The sequence below is a fragment of the Vollenhovia emeryi genome, unplaced genomic scaffold (assembly GCF_000949405.1).
Source record: "Vollenhovia emeryi isolate VEMERY1.0 unplaced genomic scaffold, V.emery_V1.0 DF939120.1, whole genome shotgun sequence".
Taxonomy (NCBI): domain Eukaryota; kingdom Metazoa; phylum Arthropoda; class Insecta; order Hymenoptera; family Formicidae; genus Vollenhovia; species Vollenhovia emeryi.
The window spans coordinates 4507433-4532237 of NW_011967246.1; the positions used below are offsets into that span (position 1 = coordinate 4507433).

General features: G+C 37.1%; 4 protein-coding genes across 6 annotated transcripts; all 4 read left to right on the forward strand.

Moving 5' to 3' along the window:
* The first annotated feature begins 404 nt into the window (after nt 1-404).
* On the forward strand, nt 405-4231 carry LOC105570699 (solute carrier family 25 member 40-like). Of its 2 annotated transcripts, XM_012028134.1 has the most exons (7): nt 413-921; nt 1549-1715; nt 2234-2368; nt 2501-2663; nt 2756-2958; nt 3051-3132; nt 3423-4231. In XM_012028134.1, exons 1-7 carry the CDS (start codon nt 804-806, stop codon nt 3668-3670), a joined length of 1116 nt encoding a protein of 371 aa, XP_011883524.1. In that variant the 5' UTR covers nt 413-803; the 3' UTR covers nt 3671-4231. The 2 variants fall into 2 exon arrangements, with proteins under 2 accessions (XP_011883525.1, XP_011883524.1); XM_012028135.1 differs by lacking the exons at nt 3051-3132; nt 3423-4231 and having other exon boundaries at nt 405-921; nt 2501-2605; nt 2756-2839.
* A 4385-nt stretch (nt 4232-8616) lies between these two features.
* Nucleotides 8617-16845, forward strand: LOC105570700 (death-associated protein kinase 1-like). Of its 2 annotated transcripts, XM_012028136.1 has the most exons (20): nt 8617-8898; nt 9377-9455; nt 9535-9647; nt 9738-9898; nt 9963-10083; nt 10171-10471; nt 10550-10598; nt 10957-11073; nt 11160-11432; nt 11520-11702; nt 11771-11885; nt 12051-12242; nt 12509-12750; nt 13610-13699; nt 13936-14100; nt 14177-14395; nt 14453-14632; nt 14712-15005; nt 15081-15403; nt 15480-16845. In XM_012028136.1, the coding sequence occupies exons 1-20, from the start codon at nt 8856-8858 to the stop codon at nt 15640-15642; spliced, it is 3423 nt and encodes a 1140-aa protein (XP_011883526.1). In that variant the 5' UTR covers nt 8617-8855; the 3' UTR covers nt 15643-16845. The 2 variants fall into 2 exon arrangements, with proteins under 2 accessions (XP_011883526.1, XP_011883527.1); XM_012028137.1 differs by lacking the exon at nt 13610-13699.
* A 1694-nt stretch (nt 16846-18539) lies between these two features.
* Nucleotides 18540-22132, forward strand: LOC105570701 (tropomyosin-2-like). The gene is made up of 7 exons (XM_012028138.1): nt 18540-18844; nt 19100-19378; nt 20680-20813; nt 20946-21134; nt 21220-21295; nt 21376-21508; nt 21624-22132. The coding sequence occupies exons 2-7, from the start codon at nt 19139-19141 to the stop codon at nt 21704-21706; spliced, it is 855 nt and encodes a 284-aa protein (XP_011883528.1). The 5' UTR covers nt 18540-18844; nt 19100-19138; the 3' UTR covers nt 21707-22132.
* Nucleotides 22133-22924: 792 nt separating this feature from the next.
* Nucleotides 22925-24700, forward strand: LOC105570702 (tropomyosin-2-like). Its single transcript, XM_012028139.1, has 6 exons — nt 22925-23307; nt 23383-23516; nt 23734-23922; nt 24148-24223; nt 24306-24438; nt 24525-24700. The coding sequence occupies exons 1-6, from the start codon at nt 23068-23070 to the stop codon at nt 24605-24607; spliced, it is 855 nt and encodes a 284-aa protein (XP_011883529.1). The 5' UTR covers nt 22925-23067; the 3' UTR covers nt 24608-24700.
* Nucleotides 24701-24805: the final 105 nt, after the last annotated feature.

A 24805-nucleotide genomic window follows, 5' to 3' on the forward strand; every position in this document is an offset into this window, starting at 1 on the left:
AGATTGAAATTTGATCAATCAGAGTAAAGCCCGTATCAGACTATGGATTGGGATTGGGATTAGATCGAAATTTGACCAATCAGAGTAAAAGTTACTGAACTTGAGATTAGTAAACTTTACTGTGATTGGTTAAATTTCAATCTAATCCCAATCCCAATCCGTAGTCTGATACGGGCTTTAAAAGTTACTGAACTTGAGATTAGTAAACTTTACTGTGATTGGTTAAATTTCAATCTAATCTCAATCCCAATCCGTAGTCTGATACGGGCTTTAAGGTCTGTTCGCGTCGCATGCTCCAATATGCTCCTGCTTGCCCCGACGACCAATGCCGTCACTTAAATCGTAAATAAAGCGCCGGTATTGGTTGCTGGGGCAAACAGGAGCGCACGGCCGCACGGGGCATGCGACGCGAACAGACCTCTCTAGTCTTCACAGGTTATCTCGAGACCGCTTGTAGATTCGGGTGCCGTCCGATAAACAAGGAATAATCGCAATTGTACGATTCGCTGCCAATAAGTTTCACCGGTTGTTCGAACTTTGCTGAACTTTGACGAAGCTGAATCTAATGCAAGAGATACCAGGCACGAGTAAAGAAAGTTAATTGAGAATGTCAGTTTGTTAATTCATACACATGAAAAAAAAGAAATTTATTGCACGCTGAAAAGGACTGATAAGTCTGTCCGAGTGTCACGTGTACTGCATGTTCTCGTGCGATATTACGCATCGCACGCCGATGACTTTGCTTTTTAAAGTTTCCATGGGAAAAGTTTCGTATATAAATTGAAATAACACCTCTGTGTACGATGAATAAATTAAATGCCATGTCGTCGAATGTTGACTTGGACGATCCAAGATTTCGCATTAAACCGTATCAACAAATTGCGGCCTCTTGCACTGGTGCGGTCATTACGTCAATATTTGGTAAGTTTGTGTAACAATGTTATCTATAACTGTATGAGGATTATACTGTATAATAATTTAGGTTTTCATTTTCTCAGTGATATTTGTATGACTTCTGTACAAATGTACGCGCGTTTGTTACAAATACACTATAGAGTATTGTCTACCTTTTCAAAAGGTTAGGTTATTTCGAAATCGTATCGTTAGCTTATGAAAGTCATAAAAATGAAATTTTAATTTGACATCACACATAAAACGTGAAACTTCAACTTGATATTCTTAATGACGTGCCAGACGAATTAGTTTCAATTTTTTTAACTGTCTATTTAAAAGTTATTAATTATTGAGTTAAAAACTATCCAAACCAGTTCTAAAAATTTGTGTTTTTTTTGTTCATATCCTTCAAACGTGTAAAAATGTTCTTGCAAAGATTCAAAACGACTTGCTTGCTCGTTCTGCAACTACGATTAAAACTGTTATTAAAAATAAATGATTATCAGAATTCGTATTCCATCCAATTTTACTTTTCTGATTTATTGAATTAATTGGAAGATCCGACCAATACATCCTCAATTTCTCGATTAGTTATGCAACCACATTTTGTTATGTTAATCTAAAATTCTTTACGTTTTTGTTTTATATTTTTAGTGACTCCATTGGACGTGGTAAAAATACGCCTTCAAACACAACAGAAGGCAATGCTTTCCCATAAGTGTTTTTTATATTGTAATGGTTTAATGGACCATTTGTGTCCTTGTGCCAATGGCAAAATGCCCGAATGGATGAGAAGAAATGGAAAATTTAATGGGACAGTTGTATGTGATAACTATAATAAAATTAAAATTTTCTATTTTTATGTTAAATTATGATACTTTAAATGAAAAATTATATAAATCTTTTCCTCGTACTACCCAGTATATAAAAGCTAATTAACTTCTATATTTTCTCATCAAGTACATTTATACTTTTTAATATAGATTGATAAGATCAAAGCATATGATGTAATAAAAAAATATTTTGGGCGGAGAAAAATACAACTCGATCTACAACTAAACAATATTCACAAATTTTGATAAAATACTGTAAGGTGATTCAATTCTGCTGGAAGTGAAAAACATTGGATTACATGCGTTTACTTAACAGCGAAAAAAGAACTTTATATAATTTGTTAATCTATTACATGTAAACATACAAAACATTATATAATTTTTCACTTCTGATGTCATAATGTAGTGAGATATGGTATACAATATACATATAAAGGAAATATAGAAAAAACCCTGTGATATAATATTAACGGCTATTATGTTTGTTAATTTTTATTTACTTTCAGGATGCTTTAGTAAAAATAAGTAAAACAGAAGGTATGACATCGTTATGGAGTGGTTTGAGTCCTACTCTTGTCCTAGCTGTGCCTGCAACTGTTGTATACTTTGTTTCGTACGAGCAGTTAAGATTATATCTTAAGGTATTTTAAACTTCAATATTATATGCACATATACACCATAATGATAATTTTTTACCTTTAATTCATGTGATAATACACAAGGTACCTATAAACTTTAGATGAAATATCTGACGTTAAAAATATTATTTTTAGGATACGTACAATAGGAAATTTAACAAGAAAGGAACCAATGTAGAACAACCTTATTGGATTCCTGTATTAGCTGGTGCCACAGCACGAATTTGGGCTGCAACAATGGTGAGTCCATTGGAGTTGATAAGAACAAAAATGCAATCACAGAAACTAAGTTATGCAGGTAGGATAAGTTAACAATACAATATCAAATCAAAATGTAATGTGACTTGACTTGGAATTTTAACGATTTCAAATATACTTTATATGTTATAGAAATAACACAGGCATTGAAAACGGTTGTGAGATACAGTGGTATTTCGGGTTTGTGGATGGGATTGGGCTCGACACTTCTTCGTGATGTTCCGTTTAGTGCATTATATTGGTTAAATTATGAGTCTATAAAGAGGCTGTATAGTTCGTATGCTTTGCAACAAACTTTTACTTTTAATCTGACAGCAGGAGCTATAGCAGGATCTGTATGTATTTCCTAGTGATTTAAAGATACACATATAACAGTTACAATATTCCAAATCCACAAAAATGTGTTAAACTGTAATCATTATTGCAGGTAGCAGCATTTTTCACTATTCCCTTTGATGTAGTAAAAACACACCGACAACTTGAAATGGGCGAAAAAGAGATTTATTCGGGTAAATATAAAAAATCATATACAATATATATTAACTTTTATGTACATATACGTATATGTAGATGTACATAAAGTCTTTTCTTATTTATATACGTATATGTGTATATGTAGATACATATTAGTAATTTTAAAGTATTTTTTAGTTTTTGCACCAATTAAATGGATTTCAAATTAAGTAACCGAGTTATTCAGTTACGTTTAAAAATTGTATTACTTGTCTCGTGTATCTATCAATTTAATGTCACTCTAAATAAAAGTTCATTCTATAAAATTTATATTATGAATTTTTAGATAAACCTATTCGTAGCAGTACTACATGGGCCATAATACAAAGAATCTATCAACAGAATGGATTAAAAGGTTTATTCACAGGATTAACGCCACGTTTGATAAAGGTAGCCCCAGCCTGTGCGATTATGATCGCAACTTTTGAACATGGCAAACGTTTCTTTCAATCACACAATGCTAGGAAGAGCATCGAATTGGAGATTGAACGTGACGTACATTTATTGCGACACAAACCTAATAGTACAGAATGATATACTTGCTACAGATCAATGTACAGAATTATAAATAAAGTTGTACATAAAAATTTAGTTTTTAAAATTTTATATAATTATCTAGATAAGTTTGCATTATATTTTTATAGTTCTCAGTTGTTACTCTGAACAAAATAAAGAAAAAAGGTGTTACATTGTTGCATTTTATACGTATGTATGTACATATACAATACAGTAAACTATAGAAATGCGATGTAATTCAAGTGGGTGTAAATGTAATTTAATCAATATCAATGACGTAATATTGTAAGTTTTCGAATAGAATTTTACTCTGTATTAACTTGCGTTGATTTCGTTTTGTGGTCTACATACTTTTGAGTTGCAATGTCCTGTAATTACATATTACATGTTCATGGGATAAAAAATATCCCGAATGTATAACATTTATTAACGATCTCTTAAAAGCAAATCAAATCCACAAAAATTTCAAAAGTAAATCTAAAGTAAAAACTTAACAAACGCATAACAACTTCCATCTTATTGTATGCATCCGATTGCAAATATAATTATATTTAATAATAATACATTGCAGTTATAATTTTATCTATCTTTTTAATTATCGTTAGTTATGTCTCCCTGTTCCTGCCTACCCGAATCTTTACCTGCCCGTATTCCGATGTATTGTAGTCATATCCATTTTCCTATCTCACCGCGTTTCAACTTTTTCTTAATAAACCTACAAGTCTTCAGAACCGCGACGCGATTTATAAAAGGTCCGATTTGGGGCTATACTTGCGCGAATGGGATTTAATAGGAGTCTTGTTAATCTCGCACATATGCGAGATGCGAAGAAGATAAGAATATAACCCACCCGAATTTTGATAAATAAGAACAAATCAACTTATTTCGCACATCATCTTACTCCATCGGAGTGGCCAATATTGACCACTTACCCCGTTGTATCCAGTCTTCTTTCGTTGGGCCAGATTGGACCTACCTTTCGTTGCTCCTGGCCATATAGTCTGGTCATTTTGACCAGAGATCAGGAAGAAAGAAATCTCCTTCCATAGTCGGTTCATCACCGACAGATATTTCGCGCGGTTCGAACTATATGCGAGCGCCGATCGTATCGAAAAATGCACGACCAGAAGAGAAGTTATTTAAACGAAAAACAAAATTTTTAAAAATTTAATTATTAAAACTGATCAAAATGTAATTTTACTTCCGTTTTTTAAAGTACTGACCGTCCCTTCGTAACTCGATCTTTGAATATAAAATTCGAGCACGTAACATAGGAAAAAATTTTACTTTGTGTTATATTTATTTTAGTTATATTCCGCGATGAAGTTAAACAATTAACCGTTTCTTGAACATTTTGTGAAAAACCGATCGCGAAAATCGACCGCAAAAATACGAGATGCGTGCGACTACGCATGCATTCGTACAAAACACATCTTGAAAGTATCGCGAGACATGCTGAATAAATGACGTAAGATCCAGAAAAAAGCAACTTGCCGCACGAGTGATACCAATATATTATAATTGAATATTACAGTTAATCGATAATCTCAAATCAAGTGTGAAAATAATTTCAAATTTAAGCGTTCTCGACAAAATATATTGGGATCTCACGTCATATTATTTTATTTTATACACATATATCAATTCTTTAATCAGGGCCGTCTTGACCGCGTGTGCAGAGGGTGCGCCGTACACGGACGGCAGGACACAAGGGGCGGCAAATTTTAGTTGAAAGTAAAAATTTTGATAGAACACAACAATGCCTTGTTTTTCAAATTCTTGCGGGAAACAAGACATTAAAATGGTATCTAAATAAGATATTGCGACCCAGTAACGTTGCGGTATTTCTTTGTTTCCAGAACTAGAAATTAACAAATATAAAATTCTTTATGGGAAACATTATTGAAAATAAATTTGAAATGCTAAAATTAGTATTTCAAGTATAAGGTTGACTGATATTATTACTAAATTATCTCCAAAGTACAATTCGAAGATATCGGATTATGTAAGGAAACAAACAATTATGCATATAATTACTCTAAAAATTGACTGCCGTTTGTCAATTATAGGAGGTCGGGATATCTTTCATTGGATACTTGTGTTTGATGTCAAATGGGAAAGCGCTTTATGTCAAAAGAGAAGCCGCTTTATATAAAAAAGAACTGCTTTATTTATTGATTCTATAAGAAGAAAATTTTCCCGCCTTATCCAATTTAACAAAATAAATTTTGATTTATTTAGATTCAGCACAAGGGAGGGGGGAGGGGCGGCAATTATTCGGGCTGGCACACGGGCGTATCAATGCTTAAGACGACCCTGTCTTTAATTAAAAATGGATAGGCTACGAGAGATTAGTTGGCCGAATGCATCGATAATATTCGTCATATTTCGCGTAATTTCTATGATGTAGTTAAACAATTGTTTAAAAATTAATTTGAAAATTAATTTTCAACATGAAAAATGAGCTCAACATACTTTATGATTTGTAGAGCTCTATGAAATCACTTCTCGTCGATCAATTGAATATATTAAATAAAACGCGAAATTATTTGTAACCTATCCATTTAACGTAACGGATCTACGAAACGTACAATGTCAATCTACAATCTACTGTCAAAAAATGTATAGATTCCGTTACTTTAATAAAAAAACTTCACTCACCGACACGATGCGTAGCGGCGGAGTTGAATCTACGTTGACTCTGCAATGGCGCCCGACGCCTCCTCCTCCAATCAGATGTCCTCCTCTCAGAAGTCGTTGTCTCAGCTGTCCTCCGACACACTCGCGAATTTACACTTCCTTTTATAAAGTCACTTGTCAGTGTCACTGTATCCAAATGCCACTTCACTCGCGAATTTACACTTTCTTTTATAAAGACACTTGTCAGTGTCACTGTATCCAAATGACACTTCACTCGCGAATTTACACTTCCGTTTGAAAGACGCAATTGTCAGTGTCACTGTACCCAAATGCCACTTCACTCGCGAATTTACAGTTTCGTTTGTAAAGACACTTCCCAGTGAGAAATGATTCGTCGGTCGACGTCGAAACGACGTCGAATCAGCATCGACACCGTCGAATTGACGTAGATTCGACATCATTTCGACGTCGATCGACGAATCATTTCTCACTGCGTTGTCACTGTCACTGTGTCCAAATGCCACTTCACTCGCGAATTTACAGTTTCGTTTCTAAAGACACTTGTCACTGTCACTGTGTTCAAATGCCACTTCACTCGCGAATTTACAGTTTCGTTTGTAAAGTCACATGCCACTTTTTCGGTTTTCATCGTGTCCGATTGTCACTGACAAGTCCGATTTGCCAGTACGAGATGTGCGATTACATCGGGCATCGACGGCAAATCGCGGGAATTCAGCGATCGCACGACGATATTAATCACTGATTATTCGCAGAGAGCGATCGCGGTTTCTTCCCGCACTTGTCGCGTATCAAGAAAGAATATCGTACGTACAATATGCGAAGCGGCGCGGGCACAACCGACCAGTTCGACCCTCGCCGCGTGACTGATCCTGCGGCGTACGGCGCCGTAACGTAAACACCGTAAAAACCGAGCGCGGATTCCAAGAAATGACGTAGCGCCGTGTACACCTCGGTCGAAAACAATCTATTGAAAACAATGCGCTCGGTTTTCGGCCGAGGTTTTTACGTAGCTACGTCATTTCGTGGAATCCGCGCTCGGTTTTTGCGGTGTATTACGACGCCGTACGCAGGATTATTACAGCTGTACAAATCGAAGTACGTTGAGCTCATTTTTCATGTTAAAAATCGTCGAACTACATCATAGAAATTACGCGAAATATGACGAATGTTATCGATGTATTCGGCCAACTAATCTCTCGTAGCCTATCCATTTTTAATTAAAGAATTGATATATGTATAAAGTGAAATAATATGACGCGAGATTTCAATATATTTTGTCGAGAACGCTTAAATTTGAAATTATTTTCATACTTTATTTGAGATTATCGATTAACTGTATTATTCAATTATAATATCGCTATCACTCGTGCGGCAAGTTGCTTTTTTCTGGATCTTACGTTATTTATTCTGCATGTCTCGCGATACTTTCAAGATGCGTTCACAGCATCTCGTATTTTTGCGGTCGATTTTCGCGGTCGGTTTTCGCGATCGGTTTTTCACAAAATGTTCAAGAAATGATTGTTTAATTTCATCGCGGAATATAATTAAAATAAATATAACACAAAGTAAATTTTTTTCCTACAATATATTGATGTGCTTGAATTTTATATTCAAAGGTCGAGTTACGAAGAGACGGTCGGTACTTTTGAAAACGGAAGTAAAATTACACTTTGATCAGTTTTAAAAAGTAAATTTTTTAAAATTACGTTTCTTCTTTAAATAACTTCTCTTCCGGTCGTGCATTCAGAGCCTTATATATAATTTATTCGTCATTATTATAATTCATGTATTTTAAAGTCAGCGGCAATACCATAAATATGGTGGCCCAATCAAAAGATGATTCCACGTGTCCTATCTCTTATTTCAGTGTCTCTATTTGCACCCTAAAGTCCGTATCGGACTACGGATTGGGATTGGGATTAGATTGAAATTTGACCAATCAAAGTAAAGCCCGTATCAGACTACGGATTGGGATTGGGATTAGATTGAAATTTAACCAATCGCAGTAAAGTTTACTAATCTCAAGTTCAGTAACTTTTACTCTGATTGGTCAAATTTCAATCTAATCCCAATCTCAATCCGTAGTCTGATACGGGCTTAAAAGTTACTGAACTTAAGATTAGTAAACTTTACTGTGATTGGTTAAATTTCAATCTAATCCCAATTCCAATTCGTAGTCTGATGCGGACTTAAAGCCTATCACACAATGCCAGGCAACAGGAACAGGGAATAGAATTTCCGACGCGTTGGATTGGTTGGAGGAAAATTTCCGACGAATCCAACGCGTCAAAAATTCTATTCCCTATTCCCGTTGCCTGTTGCCTGGCATTGTGTGATAGGCTTAATAGAAATCCGCTCCACTCTCTCGATTCTCTCTTATTTATGGCGTTTCGCGTAACACAGGCAACACAGGCATATCGATTGTGTGTGTGTGGGGCGGCCGGCATGTGTAAGGATCGTCGAGCGCAACGCGATTTCCCTAACGGCTACTCGCGGGGCTCAAAGCTGTCCGGATAGACCGAATGATGAACATGATCTGGAGATGATGCCGGGCATGTCTCGCCAGCTGGAAGCATCTAACGATAGTAAGAAATCAGCTTGACTTCGTGCTCCCTTTAACGTCTCGTCAGCGTCCGAGCATAATGGAAGTGAGAGAAGACCGTCGCGTCAAAATTTGACAACGGGCGATTCGGCTTCTCTTCTAACGTGATGTTGGGGATCGCGGGCTTTGACCATCGTACTTTACGGCGTCCAGTTGTTGACCGTCAACGTACACCGATCACCTGCGTTAGCTCGGATCGAAATGCATCGTCGTTGTTGCGAGCTAATTTTCGTAACGTGTTGATCGACGTTGCGCCCGACGTCGTTTTTCAGAATCGCTTATTGCGAATGTCGCAGCGTAAATTAATGTTAATGTACCTCGTATGCACGTTTGACAATTTGTGTATGTAGATTGTGTAGGAATATTTTTAACCGAGGATGACAGTTGGACCTGACGTACGTGCGAGTTAATTGATTTTCAATTTCGCAAAACCATGCAACAGTGTTATGTTTATTGCTCAGATTCTGAGTGGAGCACTTTAATGGAGGTCTATCATGAACCGATTGAAAAAAACTATCAACTGCTCGAAGAGATTGGCAAGTAAGCGCCGTTTGCTTTGACGAACTGAGTCTCCTTTTAGTTTCTTTGACAGTAACTTCTGCAACTTTGTAAAATACAGGGGTCAATTTGCTATTGTACGAAAATGTCAAGAGGTAAAAACCGGGGCGTTGTACGCCGCAAAAATTATGAGGAAGAGGCGAGTCGCCAGAGGTGTGGCTGCTGCCGACATTGGTAGTATTTTTTTTTATAGTCGAGCAGTAGTACTTTTACAGCCAATGTATCGCTGATTTTATTTTCGAAATACTGTAATTTCTTTTTCAGCACGAGAAGCTGGTCTTTTGGCTCGACTAAGACATCCTAATATCGTTTCCTTGTACAAGGTAATAGACACAGGAACGACAGTGGTGTTGCTCCTGGAATTGATTATGGGAGGCGAGTTGTTTCATTGGACTCCGTCTGGCGAAGCCGAAGCTGCTCATGTGGTATGCAAATATATTGCGTTCAATAGATATTCTGGGAGCAGTTTCTATTTATATCGTTTCCAAGGTACATCAAGTCCTAATGGCACTTAGTCATTTACATTCCCACCAAGTTGCTCATCTGGATATCAAGCCTGAGAATATTCTATTGTCGACACCGCCACCGATGCCTAGCATTAAGCTGATAGGTAATGTCTAATAGCGCTTTATGTCGGAGTCATCGTTGTGCAACTTGATCAGCATCGACTGCAGTACTATTTGATATCGTTCTACAGATTTGGGTCTGTCGCATCGACTGGTACCTGGTTCAGAACACAGAGCACTATTTGGCACGCCTGAATTTGTGGCACCGGAAATTGTCAACTACGAACCACTCAGCTTGGGAACCGATCTTTGGGCTGTTGGTGTACTGACGTACATTCTTCTGAGCGGAGCTTCGCCATTTTTAGGCGAGAATAAGCAAGAGACATACGCAAACGTTGCCGCTTGCCAATACCAATTTGACAATGAGTATTTCAGTAATGTGTCCGAGATTGCCAAAGACTTTATACGATCCTTGTTGATCAAGGATCCGAAGTAAGTAATAGGAGGGATTAGAAATCTGTGGGTCTGTTATTGATGAGTAATTCGAGAAAAAAAAATTACTTATTTTAGAGAGAGAGGAAGTGCTGAATCGTGCCTTAAACATCCTTGGATTCTCACGGTGTGTTCCTGACAACAACTGTCCAATAATACTTGCGACTTATTGTATATTCTGTTTCAATGAACTATACAAGTGATTTTATACATTCTTTTGACCGACTTCTGTTTCTATTGTACAGTTGTATCCTATATCACGTATATATGAATTATTTTCTTTATATATACATTATCAATATACGTTATTAAGTAAAAAAACAGTATTCATTTTTTTTTATTATACATATACACCTTGCTCGTTGGAAAATATAATAATTTCTTCAATTTCGTGCGTGTTACGCAAAAAGAAGAATAAAATTATTCCATACTTTCGAAGGAATTGCAATTTTATCATGTAAAGATTTGATTCTCTCTATACACAGGAATCTGAAGCTCCTCAAGGTCTCGGTGGAGCAATGATCAGTGCTGTGAAGCGAGGCTGTGTTGAGGCTGTCTCTCAGTTACTGTTACAGGGTGCTCCGTTAAATATCAAAAACTCTGTAAGGCAGCTTTGATTCATTTCGCTAATATTGCGTACTGTATGATGATCCGAGAAGAAAAGTAATTGTACCTACCTGCGTTTCAGAAAGAGGACACTCTTTTGCATATCGCCTGTGAGATTGGCGATGAGGGCATGACAATTTTGCTGATAGAGAGCGGAATTGATCTAGACACACCAAACAAACAAGGTCTCACGGCGTTACACGTAGCTGCTCGACATGGACATATTAATCTGGTCAGACATTTGTGCCTTGCTGGTTGTGATGTCGATAAAACGAATCGAGGGATCCGAGCGGACGTCACGGCGATTAAGTATGGACATCCAGATATCGCAAATTTATTAGATAAATTGAGAAATGTAAGTTCTTATATTCCGCAATACACAATGCCTTCTACGTTTATAAAAATTACGCGGAAATCGAATCCTGTGTTAAACCATTTTTAGCTGAATCAACGCGAAAATTACATTCGTCAGCTGCAACCGACACACAGACCGATAGACCGGCTACACATAAGACTGCTCGGGCACTGCGCCTCTGGAAAAACGTCATTAATCAATTCTTTGAAATCTGGAATATTTAGTTTTGGCTTCTTTCGAAGGTCGAGAAGCCAGAATTGTAGCGCGAAGGTAGGTGCCTGCAATAAGAATGTAAGGCACAACTAACGAACAGATAATAATTACCTTGATTTATATAGAGAGAACCAAGTATCGAACTCGACGTGACAAGTAAACATGGTTCTCTTAGTTTTGAATACAGCGATAGTGAGTATGAAGGTACTCAGGGAGTAGAGTGGAGTCGTGGTAACGTAGGTGAGCGAATTGTACTTAATTATTGTTTAATTTAACGTGAATATGTGAAATGTATTATGGCAATATAATATACGGATTGGATACTTTTGTAACATATACATATAAATATATAGATATTTAATTTAAAACTTAAAGATATTATATTACATGCATTTGATTGATCAGGTGGCGAATGCGTCTTTTGGGAGTTGTGTGGACGCGAAGAATTTCTGGCATCTTATCATTACGTACTTACATTCCAGCAACCAGCAGTGCATCTTATTACAGTCAGTCTGAGAGAACCGTTGACCGTTCAACTTCAGCAGATAAAATTTTGGCTGCAATTTATTTTGGATCGTATTAATCCGAGTAATGTCGGTAAGACATTTGTGCGTTGCGTCTCAAATCTTTTTTTATAATGTAATTAATTTTTGTAAAATATAAATTGTGTAAGCTTATATCTAACAAGTAATATTATTCGATTAGAACCGGAAGGAATTTATTGCGAAATATTACCTCTCGGCTAGAGTTTTTCGGAATAAATTTCTGCTAGTTCTGGTCGAATAATATTAACATACCTGTATGTTATTTAATCACTGGCGAAGAAAATGTCACTCATGTTTAACTTATATCTCTGACTGAAGGATTTGGCGGCAAGTGCAACGACGTAAAAGTAATCTTAGTCGGTACTTATGCACCAGAACCTTTAGCCCCGAATTCTAACGGCGGCAATCTACTCGCACCACTCTTGCCATTTCTGAAAGACTTTACATCAATTTTGGGAGAGGAGCCTCAAATGGTAGCACTGGACGCAACTAATCCTTCTAGTCCTGGCCTGAAACTCCTCAGATCTTATTTAAATAATGTGAGGATGGAATTTCTCGAGGTAAAATGATTGTATTCTCTGCAAAAATTTGTACATGTATCATATTTCATTTATAACATTAGAAGAGATATTATCTTTCTCGCCATTCACTTGTTTATGCAGAAATGAAAATTGGCCAACTATCACGAATTCGGTAAATCTTTTTCCGATGAGAGAATTTGTAATCTCTTCTGATTTTACACATCTTTACCATCGGATATTATACATATATCTTTAATCCACTTCAAAATATGTATCAGTAAATGCATGATATCAGTATGCTTGATTCTAAATATGTGCGAGCAGAACCGTTCGATTCTGTAGCCTGTTCATACAATTGTGACTAATGCAACCTCGTGTAAATAATCACATTTTGGCAGGAAATTGTACTAATTTTGTACAGCATGTAATAAATGTGCGCATTAATCCTTTGTGAAACGGTTCTGGTCAATAATGGACTACCTCATTACGCTGTTGTTTGTACAATTCATTCATCAATCTCGAAATTTGCAGTTTCAATATATATTGCCGGATCAAACGTTGACTCTTAATGGAGGCAATGCGACAATTTCTATAATCACTTGTATGATTTTCCTCTGACATCCATGATGCATGGTTGATTTGATATATGTACAAATAATTGAAAAGCATTGAAAGTACTTTCTACATCCCGTGACTTTCGACGACGTTCAATTATTTGATGTTTGATTGATTGAGCGCACCATTTCCAATTAAAAAAAAAAAAATCCGATATCATGTCATATATACATATATATATATCACATTGAATCGAATTTATTAAGAACATATGTTTTAGTTGCTGGTTATTTGGCCATTAATGTTTATTAACAAGCCTTAATGCATGCAATGCATGATGTAGGATGGACCGGAAGTTGCAGAAAGTATTCTCCGACGTGACGCGCCGCGTGCTGCGGCTACGTACGTGCCCCTGGCGAATCTTGATAAACAGGTCGAAATACTTCTCTCAATTCCTTTAAATAACTCTGAATGATGTGTATAAACTGAAACTGTACTTTGGTTCAATAGTTGCACTAATGCTTTCTCCCATGTATACATACATGCACTATATTATCTATCTTAAAGAAAATAAAAGAGATTCTCTCTCTTGTACATATTTTCTGCATCAATGTGTTATCGAGATAAGGACAACATTCTGTTACTATGGATGTTAATCGCGTATTATAGAGCGCCTTAGTGTGGACTGGTCTCGCCGAAGTGTGGAGGTCGTACATGCAGTCGTTAGAAGTACCGCCGTTAATGCTCACCCAGGAAGAATTTCTCAACGAGGTTCGCAAGATCAATCCTTTAGTTTGTCTGGAACATTGCAGACATCTCGGATTGCAATTACAGGTTTATACTTTTGTTAATTCCAATTTAATTTACAAATTGCTTTGTCTATTTAACAAGCATTTGTATTAAATTATAGAACTTGGGGGAATGCATTCTTCTACCTGGAAACCTGATAGTACTTAGTCCGGAGTGGTTTTGGCAAGACGTGTTGAATTGGCAATTGAGTCCCGATCAAAAAGGACGACTGGGCGGCCGAACCACCGGCGTTTATACCATAGAAGATTTTCAAGCGCGATGTCCGTGTCCTGCAACTCAAGCTCTGCAAGCTTTACAAGCAGTCAATTTATGCGTTCCGGTATGTTTTAGAAAATCCGATCAGTCGATTGATTATTACTTGATTATTATGTTTCAGTGCGAAGTGGATGATGACGAAGTGGAGTACGAGATACCGTGTTTAAACCTTGTAGAGCGTCTTCCGGGTTTGTGGGAACCGTGGAAACCATGTTCCAACGCGTTTCCTCATACTGGTTTACGGCTTTGTCCAGAGGAAGCGCCTTTATACCATTTGACTGCTATATTTACACATTTACAGGTATTCAATGTTTATAATAAAGAAAACACGATGGTAGAGTGCTGAAAATATTAAGTATACTAAAGTACTGACATTGTAGGCACAACTGAGAAAAGTTACGCAAACGTGGGATCAGTCGAATTCGGATTTGTATCAGTGGTGGCGAGGGTCAAAATTGTGTTTGGGACCTTGCGAGAGTATAATCACTCTCGAGGAAGAGGAGCACAGCAGCGTGGAGATTCAAGTTCGCGGCCCGCGTGGTTCTAGCGCGCAATGTTTCGCCCTTCTCAGCGTAATTCTGGACGCGATGGATACGACTATTGAATTAGTCGCGCCTGGAATGTTACTCGAAAGGCATTGGCTGAGTCCTAGCCAGCTTCGAGAATACGACGAAGTAAGTAAAGAGCGCATATTTAGATTTGTATTATAAGATAAAAAGATTCTATGTCTTTATTGTAATCATTTGCAGATAGTTCATTCTTGGGCGCCAGCCACTATTATATCGGCTTTAATTGACAAGGGTCTCGAAGAGGCGACCCTAAAAAATCCTCTGAACGATCAACAAGAAACCGTGTGGGAGATAGTAAGTTGCGGGTTGCCGTTGATGGAGAATTGCGTTCCTGGGCCGAAGCAACCTGTAAAATACATAAAGCCTGCAGTTCAACGGCGGTTGGCGCAGATGCTGGATCCGCCTGATCATCACGGAAGAGATTGGTGCTTGCTCGCTGTGAGGCTTGGTTTAGGGGATCGCGTCGCCCAACTGGATAGCACAGTGGACAGTCCGACTTTGCGGTAAGAAAGTTTTGAAATATGCCGATTGGTATCGTAACGCAACTGAATATTGCGAAATCCCATATTTGGTTCACAGGTTACTGAACTGCGCAGGTGTGGAATGCACTGTCGGTTCGCTGGTGCAACAATTGCGAGCACTCGATCGCGAGGATGCTGTGCACCTGTTGCTCACGTATACGCCAACCTACGTGTTATTAATGTCCGTCGACTCCGAGACAGGGTCTAATCTTTCCAGATGACGATGCTGCTCTCATCAGTGGCGCATCAACACCTTTTAGGTGTTCTTTTTGCCGAAACACCGCGCGTTTGATGGATAGCATTGTTGTCTTTCTATTTCCGCCCATTATAAATCATACGTTAATTTATTAAGTACGTGTATATCCTTATATGTAACTGAACTTTAGCGGTCGATCGCATTGTGCTTTGAGCTGAGTGATAAGAGGGATCTGTGACGTTTTTTTGTATACTGTTTTATATTTTTCTTTGTTTTTTTATTTCGTACTTTTTTACTAGCCGATAAGGTACTTATTAACCCGCATTATTACATTGATTTGCCGTATGATTACCGCAAACGGAAATTGATTTTTTCTTACATCTTTTTGTTTGCATTAATTATTATGTAAAAATTGGTACTACCTAATATTTATTTTTATTTCTTGATAGAATTGTGCTGTGGTTAACATTATATTTATAAGCGTTGTGTTGTTGTGCAGTTTACATTTTTCTTGTTATACGAAGCTGTTAATTCCAAGGAAATGATGCATTTACATATTATAATGCGATATGATCGTATTTGATATTGATATTGTTTCGAGCGCTTTTCTTGATACGCCGATATGATCTTGATATATACATATACATGTATTACATCTTGCCAAAAATCTATATCAATATGCACCGCTTTTTCAATACTTCGGAATATTTACCAAGCATATGTATATGCGCAAAAAGAGTGAAATAACAATTTGCACTGTGTACTATTACTTTTGGATACATCGTCTCTGTACATTCGACGGTTGAGTGCATATTTCTACTGAATTGTATGCAACATCTTTACTGTGTGCCATATAAAAAATTTTTAAATACATGATATTCGGAAAAAGAGAAGCTGAGGGTAGAATAGTCAAAATAATTCTTCTCTAACATGACTGGACTGCGTTACTTTTTATTTTAAACAACATTTACAATTGTATAAGTCTGCTTATCTACATACCTGTGAATTGACTAGAAAATCGATCTCACATGTATAATAGTTAAGACGTATATACAATTAATAAAAACGTTTGCATCGCAACATTTGTAGGAACTCATTCGCATAGCTCTCTTTCTCATCACAAGCAGTATCTTACAATAGTTTAAACGAGAAAGTTATATGTTATAATCTGAGACTGTTGTAAAAATAAACCGGTGAAATTATTAAATATATCTTTCGCTAGATTTAATTGTCTTATTTATTAGTATATCATTTTCATCTATAACAAGCTTTGTTTTACAGATTCCTATAAATATTTCACTTGTCTTTGTTTATATATTTGCTAAGTTCTAGATTTGTAAAACAATTCTACAAATGGTTTTCATCTTCTTATTTTCGACTCCTTAAAGGACTCCGTGCGATTCTTATGGATATTCGGTTTCGGTAAAATTGACTAAAATTTTGAAAATAAATATTTTGTGTGTTAATAAAAAATCACGCTAACATGAACCATTATAGCCGCTACAACCGGGCCTAAGCTAAGAAATATATATCACCAATATTCTTATTACATTGTTAAATATTAGCCAATGCACTTCCAATGTAAATCTAATATTATACATATAATTATTATTGTGCGGTGTTTACATTTATTCCATGGCCAATATTGACTTTACGTTGGACAACATCGGCCAATGCATTTCTAATATAACGAACATTGGAACAATGTTTAACCAATGCACTGTGCTACTAGGAAAATTACACCAAAATATCCTTTTTATGCAACTTTAAATGTACACATTTTTCAAAATTATGACGTCAGAGCAACTTGGAAAACGGAATTTTATTCAGCATATCCAAAAAGCTATGAATTGTCCTCCTCGTTCTTCTACATTTTTTGTTAAACAGTGTAGTACCCCGGTCAAAAATTGATCATGCATAAATATATAGTATTACATATAGATGTATAAAATTATACATGAAATATATGTCTATCATACTTTTACATTGTATAATTCTATACAATTCTATACAATTTTACACAGTTCTCTATAATTTGATAGATTTATACATGTTTTTATACATGTATTTATACATGTTTTTAATTGTGTACAATTCTACAAATTTATATATGTAATTCCCTCTATATTTGTACATAATTTTATATATTCAGGTTCATGCATGAAAAATTTTTTACCGGTTACTAGAAATAACACCTTATTTTGATTTTTGAACGCTTAATTAAGTATAGCGGCTAAACGGTTTATTACAAGGAATCTCCCGTCCATCGTGACTTTAATGTTGACCAGCATCACATAGATATTATTATATAATATTTACAAAGTTTTAGCCAATTTCACCGAGATACAATTTCCACGAGGACCGCGTGGAGTTCTTCTCGACCTATTTTTGAAGCATGCGATTTTTACTATTCGTAAAACCCTTTTCCAAGAGATGAATTTTTAATATCAAATCCCTCGGAGCTTTACGCTTTTATTAGTGCGGTTTCGCCTACGTTGCGGTATTCACTATCAGTACTGAAAATCTATAGTTTATACTACATACACTACAGATTTTCAACACTGGCAGTGAATATCGGAGCACAGCCCAACGGAAGCTCCCGCGCGCAACATCGAGCCGCTCGATAGGCAGGGCTTCGACCAGCGGGAAGATTCGAAGCTGGTCCACGCCGATTGATATTTTAATAGCTCGTAATGTCAATCGGGCCTATCGATGTGAGGATGGACCTGGTCAGGCTGTTTACTACGGGGAGTTGATTACGTGGTCGGTAGAAAACAGGAACGGGATTCTTTTCGGGGGCCGAGAATAGCATGGGAACGGGCGGATATCGCGTTTCGTGGGTAGCCGCGGCGACGACGGCGGAGGGTAAGTTTCGGGACGGCAGCCAAAGTCCCCAAGCAATTATAGAATTGGATTGGATCGGGGAGTTCGGGAAGGTGGCCGGCACCGCCGCCGAAATCGGTTTCGTTTTATTTTAGCTTAACTGTCGAAGGCATCCGGTTGTGCATTCTCCCCGCGGATCATCGTCACGCGATCACAGCGAGTGCCCCCCTTAGTAGGAATTTCTCTGCTCATCCAGCATCAGCGCGCAAAATTTATCAAACGACTAATTTGGGTGATACAGACACATCGGACGTTAAATGACGGAGTGAAATCTCGCGGCGAGTAACACCGACGTTTTTGTGACTGCACTACTCGTCGTCCTTCTTTTACTCGCTATATTTAAGGTATGGGTTCTGCTCACTGTGTGAATAAAATATTCGCGTTTATTCGAGAATTTAGAATTTCATTGGAATCAATTAAAATCTACGGATTTTTATTTTCATTAAAGCACTCGCGGCGTATTTTTATTATTTCGTTTTCATTTATATTTTCGTTAAATGTGTGCGTGCTAATGAATTTTCGGCGGTTTGCGATTTTTTCCCTCCCGTATCCCTTGCTCGAAATCGCACTAGCTTCACAAGTTTTTAATTGTAATCCAGAATAATTAGTAAGGTGAAAGACCGAGATCACGTGTCACGATGGAGGCGATCAAGAAGAAAATCGCAGCTTTGAAGCTCGAGATGGATGCTGCGAACGAGAAAGTCGAAGTCAACGAGACGAAAGCGAAACAAGAGAATATAAGAGCGGACAGGCTGAATGACGATACTAGTGATCTGCAGAAACGATTGGCCCAATTGGAACGAGATTATACCGTTGCTAAAGCGAACTTGGAGCAATCGACCGCTGATTTAGAGCAGTGCGAAAAATCTTATTCTAGAGTGCGTAATTACACAAGTCAAGTTTCTAAATCGGATTTTCTGTCCCGATAGAAAGATATTTATGAAATTATGCGACAAAAAATCTTGCATGAAATTTCTAATCTGCGATTTCTAATCTGCAATATGGATATATAGAAATATCAATCTTTAATGAAACATTAATAATTTACGTTATTAATTTCGGCGAAACAGTAACGATACGGCGAATCATCTTAATTTGCAAAATTAAATTTTGGAAAGAAATTGTCTAATAATTGAAAAATTATCTTAATTTGTATTAATCCAGATAGCACACATAGTTCTATTAATATTCTTCTGAAGTGTAAATAGTCTTAATTTCAGAATATTCCAATTGAATATTCTGTAAATATATATAGATTATTACAATTAGAAATCGTATGTTCATAACAAAGAAAAACGTTTTTAGAATATTCGTCGAGAATATCTTTGGAATATTTATTCAGAATAAGTTTTTGATATTCATCGAGTTTATGTATTGCACATTGTTTATTGTGTGATACACTTATCTTATGCAAAAGGTAGTGAAACCAGTGATCATACCATATGTATATAACGGACACGCTATATTCGATAGATTATTCTATTCACATTCGAAAAAGATTTATAGTAGTACCCGTCGAATGTTTCACGAACATAAGATAAATGACCTATGGAATATTCCAAATATTCTTGAAGAATATTTAAAAAATGTTTACAGGAGTGTGTTGTGCTATCTGGGAACGTGGCTCCTGCACGAAGGAGTGGTTAGTATGGGTGCTTTAGTGGGGCCCCTTTAATTTTTGTAAATTCATGACTTTTTTCATAAAAAAGAATCACTTATGCATTATTGATCAAATATATTGATACGCTAGGTCACACATGCGTATTTAAATACATATTTAACACATATTTAAAAATATGTGATGCTGTCAAGTCTCAAAGAGCTGTCAAATTTCCTCAAAACTTATTAATTTAACAGAAAACCCCTTATCCCATATTAGGATTTTAACTCATAATAGGGGGCTTTCCTTTAAATTAGCGCAATTGTTACGAAATTTTCATCAGTTTATGTGCAATGTTCCTATCCGGCTGCAATATAAGGAAGTTTACGTAATCGTGCAATAAATCTCTACGTAGAAGACAATCTTAAGTTAAGACGACCTATTGAAGCTATCGGCTGTTAAAGCTATTAAAAGATTCTACCCAGAATCTTTTATTATTTAGCTTTTGTTATAAGCTTCGATAAATATTTATATGAAGAACCTTTTACTTTGTACCAATTAATCGCGTTCTACATACAGGCCGAGCAGGATCGTACTGTGATGACGAAGAGAGTGCAGGAGATCGAAGCGAGTCTTACCAAAAAGGAGGAGCTGCGTCTTTCCGCCACGATAAAGCTGGCACGTGCGACCGAACTCGCCGACGACGCGCAGAGGTTCATACATTTATCAATTGCGACGCGTTTGCGAAGCGTGCCTTGAACAGATTACACACAAATTGAATGAAAAGATAAATTATAGGACGGGATTCGATGAAGTAATGCTACCTTCCTCTTTCTCACGTACAGAATGTGTAACGTCCTGACAGATAGGAGTCGCTTGGACGAGGAACGTACGGAGAAGCTCATGTCGGAATTAAAGGACGCGAGATTAATCGCCGAAGACGCTGACGCGAAATCCGACGAGATAGCCAAGAAATTGCAATTCGTGGAGGAGGAATTGGAAGCTGCTGAAGAAAGAGTGAAGACTAGCGAGGCGTATGCATTACAATTTGCACGATTATATACACGTGAAAAAATACTTTTTTTATATATATGTAAACTCTAAAATATCTTTTCACAGAAAAATCGTGGAGCGCGAGGACGAACTCTTCATCGTACAAAATATCGTGAAATCCCTCGAAGTATCCGAGGAGAAGGTGACGTAGTATAATATAATACGCTGCGATAGTTATTGGATCGCACTGACGCTGTCACTTCTCGATTATTTTGATTGCAGGCAAACCAGCGAGTAGAAGACTTTAAGGTGCAGCTGAAATCCTCGAAGAAGAAACTGAAGGAGGCGGAGAAGCGCGCAATCACCGCCGAAAGGACAGTCAAGACGTTACTAAAAGAAGTGGACATGAAGGAAGGTAAGAACTCGGCCGGAGATTTTGCTTCCAATTATTCCAGTCGTTCTGTAACTTACTTAAAAACAATTCTGCCTTCTCTTGTCTGCACCACGGAGGAAATTGTTGCTCGTTACAGACGAACTCAGGGAAGAGAAGGAAAAGTACAAGGCGGTCTGCGACGACATGGACGCAACGTTCGCCGAGATGACAGGATACTAAAGTCCTGCGGACGGACTCGATTTGACTCTCGCTGCTACTCCCACGCTTCTCTCCGCTTATTCGCTATATCTTAATATTCGTTGCTTCGTTGCGCCTGATTGTCACTTAAACTGCAATGCCGATTCGCTTTATCGTACGAAATGCCGTGAACGACATTAGAAGTAATCTACTTCGTGCGACAAGCCACTGATGGTGATGATAGATAGGTGCAAGATAACGCAATGCGGCTTGTTACTATAACTGCTTCGCTTCGTGTAACACCTTGCCAAAATCGAGCAACTGGTTCATGGTCGCTCGTTGTTCGCTATGTCGACTGAAGAATCACAATTTCATCTAGTTCTCTTTCTTTCAGAGGCGTTGGAGGGATTTAATGTTGCACGCGCGAGCGAGACCACGATATCGCGCGTACTTTTTACCATTCAATGTAAAATGTGTATTTTCAATAAACAGTATCACAAATTCCCTAATGACTTTTCATCTGTTACGCATCGTGCCGTTAATAAGCAAGCAATAAAGTTTTCAGAAATAACCAAGTAAATGATAGAAACGTAATGAGTAAAAGCTATTTTTAAATTTATCCACTTTTCAATATAATATCAATAATATCAAATATTACTTGTAAAATATGTAGATTGAAAAATGAGATTGCAAAGCTGAAATTAAAGGATTGCGCTCGTCATGTATTAAAAGTAAAATGAATTACGTGTCTGTTATTTAAAGTCACAAAATAGAGATATAAAGCTTATTGTAGAACGTAATAATTATCAAACGAATATAAAGCGGCAAGTAAATGTTCGACGATCGTTGCCGATCGCAGATACAGCGGCACAACAAAGGAGACTACGGCTTTAAGAAGAGTCCAAGAATTCGTTTGGGCCTAACTAAAGCGACGGTTGCTCTTATCCTTTTGCATTGCATTGAGCCTATAAAACATTGTCCTCATCGGTCACTGAGTACAGTAACCCACGGACGTTGCATTTTGTTACCTCGCTCGTTTCTGCGGTAATAAAAAATTCTGTTTAACAGAGTGTAAAGCTGAAAATTGCCATTTTTATATGCGACAGAAAGATACTTTAAAGTGAAAGTGTTTTACGTGGATTTAGTCAAAGAGCGCTCTTCATTGGATACTCGCGATCTAAAAGTATAAAACATAAAAATAATCATCGTAAAGTAAAAGTGTCAAAAGATTGTCACAAAAATCCTTGTCGCGTCACAAAGTTGGTTAGTTAATAAAAATTTAGTTCTCGCAGCTTAATAGAGCTGTTGCAATAATTCGCCGAGGCGCGACAATTTATCGATAAAAAATTCTGTTAGCAATCATTGGCCAAAGAGAATATTTCTAATTAATTTCCAACGTAGACATGAACGCCATTAAGAAACGCCTGCAGACGTTAAAGCTTGAGAAAGATCTCGCGATGGACCGAGCTGATTTGTGCGATCAGCAGGCGAAGGAGGCAAATCGGAAGGAAGAGAAATTAAAGGATGAGGTACGTGAATTGGCGAAAAAGCTGCTGCAAATGGAGCATGATTTGGAAGTGAGTAAGGCCCAATTGCTGAAATCAAACAGAGATCTTGAGATAAAGGAGCGGATCTATATCGTGGTTAGTGAATTGGAAGAAATGTATCACATGCGCGGCCGCAATCGATTCGCTCCTGCATCAATTATAAAATTGCAGACGCAGTCGGAGCTGGCGGTGTTCAATAGAAAAATGCAGCAGTGCATGCAGAATTTAGAAAAGTCGGAGGAGCGACGTTTGTCGGCTCAAGTGAAACTTGCGCAAGCCACGGAAACTGCCGAAGACGCAAAGCGGTATAAATATTTATGTTATGTTTCTGTAGAAAATTTGCTATGTAAAATTTGCTATGAAATGCTTTCTAAAATACACATAACTGATATAACGAATATTTTACAATAATTGCGGTCATATAACACTGCAGAGATAAAAGGTTTATTAACATCGTCGTAATTTTTTTGTAAGAAATGCTATAATACGGGCTGTCGTAATCGTAAAATTATTCTTACTCAGCATCTGCAAAGTCCTGGAGAACAGGAGCAAACAGGACGAGGAGAGAATGGACCAATTGATGGCGCAGCTGAAGGAGGCGAGGCTTATCGCTGAAGACGCTGACACGAAATCGGATGAGATTTCGAGGAAATTGGCGTTCGTCGAGGACGAGCTCGAAGCGGCGGAAGAAAGAGTTAAATCAAGCGAAGCGTACGCAATTCTCTAAATATAGAGACTGCGTCTTCTTTTCGGCCTGAACTCTTTCTCATTTCTCTATTTTCAGTTTAAATGCGGGAACGATTCATAATACATTCTACTTTCGAGGACGTTTTACCTTTGCATGAAAATATTCTAGATATTTATTACAGCCGTACAAATGTTTTTAACTCACCTGAAAGAGCTCGGCGCGAATTGACGCAGAATATTATGTTTTAGGAAGATTCTCGAGAGGGAAGACGAGTTATTTATCATCGGTAATATATTCAAGTCCTTAGAGGTGTCTGAAGAAAAAGTACGTGCTCTCATACTAATGAGTTTGTGTCTTTTATATCTGAAAAATAAAACATATGTAAAAACTGTTTAATTTATCGCAGGCTAATCAAAGGGTGGAAGAATTTAAAGAGCAGCTGAAGGAGTTGAAAGTGAAACTGAAGGCTGCTGAAAAACGTGCCATAATTGCAGAGAAAACTGTCAAGATATTTACGAAAGAAATGGACAAGAGAGAAGGTAACTGTCGTGCGCACAGATAAAAAATTTTCAAACTTGTCAAAATAATATCGACTGTTTTTACTAAATTGTCGTTCACGTTTTAGATTATCTGCTAAAGGAAAAGGAAAAATACAAATACATCTGCGACGATCTGGACTCTACGTTTTCGGAACTTACGGGATACTAAACTTATAATATTATATTGTCATTCAGAAAATTTGCATTGCACAGAAACATAAATATAAATTCTCAAGTCTATTGAATATCCCTGGTGGAAATTTTTTCTGAAAGTATAATGAAATTTTGCTAAAACTTTTAAAATAATTTCTCTCGATTGACCACCGTCATTATCGTTTCAATAAAAATTCGGTGAAAAATTATTTAA

What these genes read in the sequence shown, in the direction of transcription:
- LOC105570699 (XM_012028134.1), top strand. Translation starts at nt 804, where the DNA reads ATGAATAAATTAAATGCCATGTCGTCGAATGTTGACTTGGACGATCCA. An exon ending in GAAAATTTAATGGGACAGTT is followed by an intron (nt 1,716 to 2,233) that starts GTATGTGATAAC and finishes ATTTACTTTCAG; the next exon opens with GATGCTTTAGTAAAAATAAG. An exon ending in ACAGAAACTAAGTTATGCAG is followed by an intron (nt 2,664 to 2,755) that starts GTAGGATAAGTT and finishes TATATGTTATAG; the next exon opens with AAATAACACAGGCATTGAAA.
- LOC105570700 (XM_012028136.1), top strand. Translation starts at nt 8,856, where the DNA reads ATGATGCCGGGCATGTCTCGCCAGCTGGAAGCATCTAACGATA. An exon ending in AACATCCTTGGATTCTCACG is followed by an intron (nt 10,599 to 10,956) that starts GTGTGTTCCTGA and finishes CTCTATACACAG; the next exon opens with GAATCTGAAGCTCCTCAAGG. An exon ending in TATTAGATAAATTGAGAAAT is followed by an intron (nt 11,433 to 11,519) that starts GTAAGTTCTTAT and finishes AACCATTTTTAG; the next exon opens with CTGAATCAACGCGAAAATTA.
- LOC105570701 (XM_012028138.1), top strand. Translation starts at nt 19,139, where the DNA reads ATGGAGGCGATCAAGAAGAAAATCGCAGCTTTGAAGCTCGAGATGGAT. An exon ending in GCGAAAAATCTTATTCTAGA is followed by an intron (nt 19,379 to 20,679) that starts GTGCGTAATTAC and finishes TTCTACATACAG; the next exon opens with GCCGAGCAGGATCGTACTGT. An exon ending in AGAAGTGGACATGAAGGAAG is followed by an intron (nt 21,509 to 21,623) that starts GTAAGAACTCGG and finishes TGCTCGTTACAG; the next exon opens with ACGAACTCAGGGAAGAGAAG.
- LOC105570702 (XM_012028139.1), top strand. Translation starts at nt 23,068, where the DNA reads ATGAACGCCATTAAGAAACGCCTGCAGACGTTAAAGCTTGAGAAAGAT. An exon ending in AGAGTTAAATCAAGCGAAGC is followed by an intron (nt 23,923 to 24,147) that starts GTACGCAATTCT and finishes ATTATGTTTTAG; the next exon opens with GAAGATTCTCGAGAGGGAAG. An exon ending in AGAAATGGACAAGAGAGAAG is followed by an intron (nt 24,439 to 24,524) that starts GTAACTGTCGTG and finishes TTCACGTTTTAG; the next exon opens with ATTATCTGCTAAAGGAAAAG.